Source organism: Alexandromys fortis, unplaced genomic scaffold (assembly GCF_014885135.2).
Source record: "Alexandromys fortis isolate MF-2015 unplaced genomic scaffold, M_Fortis_MF-2015_v1.1 scaffold_4, whole genome shotgun sequence".
Classification (NCBI taxonomy): Eukaryota; Metazoa; Chordata; class Mammalia; order Rodentia; family Cricetidae; genus Alexandromys; species Alexandromys fortis.
This window is the reverse complement of record NW_026067944.1, coordinates 29,903,944-29,912,114: the sequence shown is the minus strand read 5'-3', so window position 1 is coordinate 29,912,114 and position 8,171 is coordinate 29,903,944. Positions and strand designations below refer to the sequence as shown.

Sequence of the window (8,171 nt, the reverse complement as noted above, 5' to 3'; positions counted from 1 at the left end):
TTTTTGCTTTTCCATATGAGGTTGAGTACCATTCTTTTGAGGTCTTTGAAGAATTTTGCTGGGATTTTGATGGGCATTGCGTTGAATCTGTGCCTCCATAATTATTTTAAGGGACATAAAGATAAGAAATTTTGTATACTTAGTATAACTTTTTATCTTTGCTCTTTCAACGGTTCTGTTTAGCACCTTCATTTCTCCATTTTCAGGAATTACTAACTTTGTGTTTTGTTCTAAAACAATAGGTATAATATTATGTAGACTTTGGCTTTCCTATCTGGAACCAGTGTTCCCTGGCTCTGCTGTGGCTAGTTTCTTTCCTTATTTCTTGTTCAACTAAACCTTTCTTTTGGAAGTTTTTTCTTGCTCCAAGGAATTTCTATTTAAGTTTGAAGTCTCATAGCTTTTTCAAGACATGAGGCAGTATTGATAACTTTGAGACTTCTCAGTCTCTGTGTGTATCTTTTATTTGGAAGGACTTTTTAGTTTCTTGAGACAGGGTTTCTCTGTAGAACTGCTCTAGCTGTCCTGGAACTAGTTCTGTAGACCAGGCTGGCCTCACAGAGATCCCCGCCTCTCCTTCCTGAGTGCTGGGATTAAGGGCATGTGCCACCGCTGCCCGACTTGGAAAGACTTTTGAAAATTGTATCTGAAACCTTTTTTTCCACTAGACATACTAGATCTTCTACCTCTACCATTTCCTGTCCAGTCCTTTTCTTTAGACTTTCATATATCCACAAATAAATGGTGTGTTGGTGGAGATAGTTCATTTGTTCCCGGCCACTCAGACCTGAATAACTACACAGAAACTATATTATTTGCAATACTGCCTGCTTAATAGCTTAAACATCTTTCTAACTAACTCTTATATCTTAAATTAACCCATTTCTATTATTCTATATTGCCACAAGGTAGTAGCCTACCGGCAAAGTTTTGGCAGGCTTCAGTGAAGGCGTCTGTTTCCTGTGGCAGCTACATGGCTTCTCCTTGACTCCACCTTCTTACTCCTAGCATTCAGCTTAGTTTTTCCCACCTAGCTCTATTATGCCCTATCACAGGCCAAAGCAGCTTCTTTATTCATTAACCAATAAAAGCAACACATATACAGACGGACTTCCCACATCATCTCCCTTTTTCAGTCTAAATAAAAAGGAAGGTTTTAACTTTCACATAGTAAAATTACATATAACAAAACAGGTATCAAGCAAGAATTAAAGTTACAATATTTATATCTACTTTATTTTTTATCATAACTAAAGAAAACTACAATTATAACTATCTATTCTTCAACTCAATCAAAGACTCCAGAAGGCTATATTACCGAAGTAAAAAAGAAGTGCATTGTAAGCAACTTCCAAAACTCTAGAACTGACAGAGACATCTCACTGCCTGGACAGTCACCAAAAGTTCTTCTGTAATGTTGGAGCATCCACTCTTCAGCAAATAGGCCAATAGTTTCTGGCAGATTTTTCCATGAAGCAGGAAATTTGAAAAATTTTTATGTCTTGTATTGACAAAGTTTATAAGTTGCTTTCTTCTATTTCCTGCAAAATGTCTGGCTGTTCTTTCATGAAGCAGGAACCCTAAAGAGACCATCTCAACTTTAGGCAAGTTCAGCAGTAATTTTTCTGAGTCTTGCATGTCCAGTTCATATAGAACAACATGAAACTGTCCAGGCAAGAGCAGTTTCTTGCCTAAATGGCTATCAAATTCCATAAGGAGCCTCTTTGATGTCCATCATCCTCTTGAAGTAGATTGGTGATATCAGGATCAGATATGTCTCATTGTCATGAAAAGTCTTAAGCTCTTAAAATATTTTAAATGCCATTTCAGGTCTTTGAAATATTTGAAGATTATCTATCTAATTGAAATATATCTCTATGTATCTAGGAAACCTAACATGACTACAAACTTGACTATTATAGATGATTATCTATTAACCTATATTTCTTAATTATATATTACATTTTTAAATCAAGAGTAAAAGTATACACATAACAAATTTGACCTTAAGTTTGTATCAGTAAACCAAGATCCATACCAATGCAAATCTCAATAGCATATCCTTTTTAAATGTAAACAAATATTTTTAAACAATATCATGTTAGTCTGGAAGGCATCCACAGGTTCTTATCCTCTGTGGAAACTAAAGCAGAACCTCTTTTCCAAAGCAACTTATTCTTAGAATCAAATTTTGAAGTCAAGATACCTTTAAAGTATATGTGTTGGTTTAGCTTAGCAGCCTGTACAATGAAATGTCTCTCTATTTAGCTCATTCATGGTCAAAAAAAATTCAAAGAAAACACAATAATATACATAATCCAGACTCTCTGTGTATATTCTATCTTTATATGGCTTATTTTTCTGTACTCCTTTATGACTTTCTTACTCTGTCTCTTTAAAGACTTTGTTTTATTTTTTTAAACAATTTACTTCTTTTCATAATTCTCTATACTCATTTTTTCTCTCTCCCAAGCCTATATACATTTATCCAACACTGTGACCCATTTAGAGGTCTTTCTTTTTATCTGAATCTGTATTTATGGTGTATCTGTAATTATTTTCTGACCATACGCTTTTTTTTTTCCTAAGCAAGCATGGCAAAGACCAACTCATCAGTCCTGCCTGCTTGCACTGCCCAGTCCAACACAGCAGAGGCATGTTCACTGCCTCTGAGAGCCCTTCTCTCCCCCCCAGATCCGAGGTTGCAGTGGGTCTGTGTCACCACTAAGCAATTTGTAACATGCTGCTCACAGAACAGAGTTGGAGCCCTCCATGCTGGCGAACCAGGAAGCTGCCATTTCTTAAAGAAGTCACTATGTTTTTACTGCTAAAACTTAGGCAGGAAACCTCTTAAAGGAGTCACGTCTCTGCTTTCCGCCAGCAAACAAAGCAGGAAACTGTGTTAAACTGTTTTTTTTTGTGTCTGATCTAGAATTGCTTTTCAAGCTCTCTCACGTTTTTAAGTGGAGTTTGTTGGCCACATTGGTGCCAGTTGTTCAACGCATATACAGAAGGACTTCCCACATCAATGGTATTTGTTCTTAGTGTTGCTCCTTCATTTCTGTAGTAGTTACATTTTTCTTCCAGGTCTTTGTTGAGTTTGATGAGGTCATAAAGCTGCTATTCTTGCTAGGTACACCCTGAAATCTTATGGTGAGGAAGGATGCATGATTAAGGTTTTCTTTTTAATTCACTGTGGTCACACTTCTGATCTGATCCTTGGCAGGTCTTTTGCCGTCACTGTGCTTCCTTCTCTCTTGTTTTCATTTAAGTTCCCGTGCTAATACTTATTACAGTTGCTCCTCTTTGTAAGAGTCAGGTGGAACTGGCTGTGACTGCTGCGGGGATCAGGCATTCTTCACGGCTGCTTGTGAAGTTTGTTATGCATGCAGTTGTGTGAACAGCAAGCGTTGATAGTGAATTCTTTCTCCTCTACCCTGCCTCTCCCATTTTATGTAATAGAAATAGGGAGTAGGGAGTGCCTGCATGAGTTGAGTTTTGCCTTTCTAATTCTCCTCCATACCAAAATTGGCCCAAGGAACATCTGCCACTGGCCATTTTGAGTTTGTGTAGCTTCAGGTAAATTCTTTTTGGTTTTTCAAGACAGGGTTTCTCTGTAACTTTGGAGGCTGTCCTGGAACTAGCTATTGTAGACCAGGCTGGCCTCGAACTCACAGAGATCCACTTGTCTCTGCCTCCCAGGTGCTGGGATTAAAGGCGTGCGCCACCATGGCCTGGCTTCAGGTGAATTCTTGACACTTGTTTTCACTTATTTAGGTCTTTTTCCTTGTTGTTGTTTTTTTTTTTTTTTTAGCATAGGGTTGGTTACATGTGACTTTGCTACACTGAATTTGTAGAACTGGGTTTTTTTTAACCACTTTAAGTCAGGAAATATGCCTCATTCTTTTATATGGCTGCAGTTCCCCTTTATATGGGTAGACCATAAGCACAAAATAATATTTAAATAAATATTTATTTAAATGGTGGTGCTTGAGTGCAGTGCCTGCAAAGGCCAGAGGAGGGCATCATATCCCTTGGAGCTGAAGTTAGAGGCCACCAGCTGGTACTGGAAACTCAAACAGCATATTCTGCAAGAGCAGTAAGTGTTTTTAACTTCTACACCATCTCTCTAGCCTCAGTAATCATAATCTAACCAGCATATTTGTGGTGAACATTGCATTATGGTCTAATCCTGATAGCCATTTAAGTTATGCTATAGGTATGAGAAGATGCTGTTTCTCATCTTCACCAGTGCTGATTTGATTAGCAAACACATAAAGCTTGAAGCAGTAGTACAGTGAACACTCGGGTACCTAGCACTTGAAATTGATAATTGACTTTTTTATTATTTTAATTGAGCTATATTTTTCTCTGCTCCTCTCCCTTACTCTACCCCCCCAACCCTCTCCCATGGTCCCCATGCTCTCAGTTTACTCAGGAGATCTTGTCTTTTTCTTCTTCCTATTTAGATCCATGTATGTCTCTCTTAGGGTCCTCTTTGCTGTCTAGTTTCTCTGGGGTTGTGGCTTCTAGGCTGGTTTTTCTTTGCTTTATGTTTAAAAGTCACTTATGAGTGAATATGTTGAATGAGCGGCAGGGCTGCGTCCCTGGCACCCAGCCGCCCGCATGGCTAGCTTATGCCCAGAAATAATTACACGGAAACTGTATTCTTTTAAACACTGCCTGACCCATTAGTTCCAGCCTCTTATTGGTTAGCTCTTACATATTGTTTTAACCCATTTCTAATATTCTGTGTAGCCCACGAGCTGGCTTACCAGGGAGGATCTTAACCTGCTTCTGTCTGGAGTGGGAGAATCATGGCGACTCCTCAACTAAGCTTCTTTCTCCCAGAATTCTGTTCTGTGTACTCCACCCACCTAAGGGTTGGCCTATCAAGGGGCCTAGGCAGTTTCTTTATTAGTAAGAAATCACTCCCACATCATGAATACATATGACATTTGTCTTTCTGGGTCTGGGTTACCTCACCCAATATGATGTTTTCTAGATCCATCCATTTGCCTGAAAATTTCAAGATGTTATTTTTTTTTCCACTGTGTAGTACTCCATTGTGTAAATGTTCCACGTTTTCCTTATCCATTCTTTGGTCAAGAATTATTTAGGTTGTTTCCGGGTACTGGCTATTACAAATAATGCTGCTGTGATCATAGTTGAGCAATGTCCCTGTGGTATGATTGAGCATCCTTTGGATATATACCCAAAAGTGGTATTGCTGGGTCTTGAGGTAGGTTGTTTCCTAGTTTTTTGAGAAATCGCCATACTGATTCCCAAAGTGGCTGTACAAGTTTGCATTCCCACCAGCAATGCAGGAGTGTTCCCTTAACGCCACATCCTCTCCAGCATAAGCTGTTATCAGTGTTTTTGATCTTGGACATGATGATTGACATTTTACCAGTTGTTGCTTTATTACACCCTAGTCAGTCTGTAATGTAACGTGAACTAACCTCTTGTTCCATGTATGTTACCCATGTAAAAGCTCTGCCTGCTGTCAATTTTCCATTTGGATGTTATCTTTCATATTGATTTATGAAAGCTTTTTGATCAATGAAGATACTGCTTTTTTTCTAAATCTAAAATAGTTTTTTTTTGTTGTTGTTGTTGTTTTGTTTTGTTTTGTTTTGTTTTTTTACATCCCTCCCCATGCAAGGGTCCAAACCCCTTTACCTCATGCTATCCCCAGCTTCACCCTTTGGATTTTGTCTGAGTTGTTGGTTGTTTTATTTTTGGTTTTTCTTTGAAGGCAGTGAATCCATATGTAGGTCATAAGAGGGGTCTTCATTACTTGTGTCTGTTTATCTTTTCTAGAAGTATCTAATCTAAACATACAAGTGTTGCTAACATTTCATCACAGACCTAAATCACATCTGTGTTTATATAAAAAAAACTCTGTTCTAAACGTTAGGTTGGATAGCTGATGTGTTTTTAAGCCTAAATATTAATAAGTAACATTTCTTAAAGACTTGTTTCTGAAACTATTTTGTATTGTGCTTAGTGCTTTTATTCTGACTGGTACACTGTAGTACATAGTAAGTGTTGATTTACAGCAATGTTTTCTCTTTGGTTATTTGAGCTTTTTTGGTTTGGTTTGATTTTGGGGTTTTGGGGGGTAGCATTTCTTGCTAAAACAAATGCATTAGGTTTGGAAACACTGACAATATAACCATAGCTGTACATTTCTATTACCTTAGAGTTGCATGTAGTATATATTTTTGGAAATCATTTATATGTATTTTATTTTCTTAATATATGTAAATATATAGGTTAGGCTTTATTCCATCTTAATAGATTAGAATTGGAAAGTTTTGGCTAAGACAAATAACAGCAAAAATCCAGAAACTTCTTTGTATCTTACTTTATAAGGCAGGGTTGGGTCTACGCATAAGGGATTTGGAGACTTGTGGTATTCCTCGTGTCAACAAGCTTAGTTAAATAGGTGTGACTGATGTGTGGTGCAGACAAGTCGGGCTTGGAAATTTATTTCAGTTAGAGCGGGGCATAAACCCTTTTCCTGGTTTCTAGACTGTGTAGAGAAGGGTTGTCTGTGGCATCAAAAAGTCCTCAAATTACAGTTATTCACCATAGTAGATGCTGTTTCGAGTGGCTGGGGTACCCCTTCTTATTCTGTGCTTAAGTCTGGGCCAAAAGTGACCCCTTGATCTTCAGCACATGCTCTGAGGGCTTTGGGAAGTTTAGAAAAATGCATAACCTGCCTGTCTGTGGAACAGAATTTTTAATAACATTCTGTTAGATTGAGGTCTGTTCCATGGTATTATCTAAATGGAGAAGATGCTTAGAAATGTGGCTAAGCTGTATGCCTTGAAGAACAAACTTGGAAATGGCTAACAAGATACTTAATACGCCCACTGTTTTAAAGTTCTTAGGGACAAAACTTGTTTATATTCTGGCAGGGTAACTCAACATCTTCTTCTCAATCTAGGAATTACACTTTCGGAATATTTCCGTGACATGGGCTACCACGTCAGTATGATGGCCGACTCTACCTCTAGATGGGCTGAGGCCCTCAGAGAAATCTCTGGTCGCTTAGCAGAAATGCCTGCAGGTAAGTCTCATGTTGTTGTCACTGGTAGAATTTTAGGGGCTAGCTTAGAACTCCCTTTTAAACTTCCCCTTTTGTCTTTCAGATAGTGGCTATCCTGCATATCTTGGTGCCCGGCTTGCCTCTTTCTATGAACGAGCAGGCAGAGTGAAATGTCTCGGGAACCCTGAAAGAGAAGGAAGTGTCAGCATTGTAGGAGCGTAAGCAGCCAAACTGTTTGTTTCTTTATTTCTTTAATTTTTCAGTGGAGACGTGGGCTTACTAGTGGCCCAGGGTGGCCTGGGACTAGCTGTTTTATCTTTGCCTACCAAGTTCTAGGATGCAGACGGGTACCATTATGCCCAGCTTATGCTGTTTACTTCTCGAAAGAAAAGGAAGTTGTTTATTTTAAAGAGAGGGGCTAGGACAATTGATCAGTCAGGAAAGTGCATCAGCATGCGAACCTGAGACTGAGCCTGAGAAGCTACATTAAAAAGGAAAAAAAGCTAGGCATATCAGCACGTGCTTCAAATCCCAAACCGGGGTAGGGAGTGGAAACAGGTAGACCCCTGGAGTTTGCTGGCCAGGCCCGGTGAGAGATTATCTCAAAAATGAAGGTGGGTGGCTCCCAAGAAACAATGGCTGCAGTCATCCACTGGGCTGAACATACACACCCAGCTGCGCCCACAGGAGCCAGGCAAGGGAGGAGAGTCTGTTTACCTTCCTCTGGGAGTGTAGATTCACGAGCTCTTTACAACGACTCTGTACCTTTGGGTCATTGCTGTGACTTCCCTCATTTAGTGTATCCTAGGAGTAACTTTAAAAATTGCAGACATGTTAGGATGAAGTTATATCATGCTAAAGACAAAATACAGATTTATGATTACCACATAAAGCCATACTTTGTTCTCAGACTTTACTATTCATCTTGTTGATTAGAATATGAAACTAATTACAATAAATGACTGTCTTATTTCTCCTACTAGATGATATTCAATGATTGTCATTCTTATTTTCAACAAGATCTTTCTTTCCAAGGTTCATTTACTTCTAATGTTTTATACATATGCAAACATTAATGCTGGGAACTGGGGAGTGGCTCACTGGGCTAAATGTT

The 8,171-nt window shown here is 38.8% G+C and overlaps 1 protein-coding gene across 4 annotated transcripts in view; it reads left to right on the top strand.

Annotated features, from left to right (window-relative positions):
• Atp6v1a (ATPase H+ transporting V1 subunit A) overlaps positions 1-8,171 on the top strand; it is a 66,704-nt gene that overhangs the window by 45,204 nt on the left and 13,329 nt on the right. For all 4 annotated transcript variants that reach the window (XM_050148870.1, XM_050148867.1, XM_050148868.1 and 1 more), the window contains exons 10-11: positions 6,956-7,078; positions 7,161-7,275. In XM_050148870.1, coding sequence (XP_050004827.1) covers positions 6,956-7,078; positions 7,161-7,275 — 238 coding nt within the window. The remainder of the gene's footprint in view (positions 1-6,955; positions 7,079-7,160; positions 7,276-8,171) is intronic.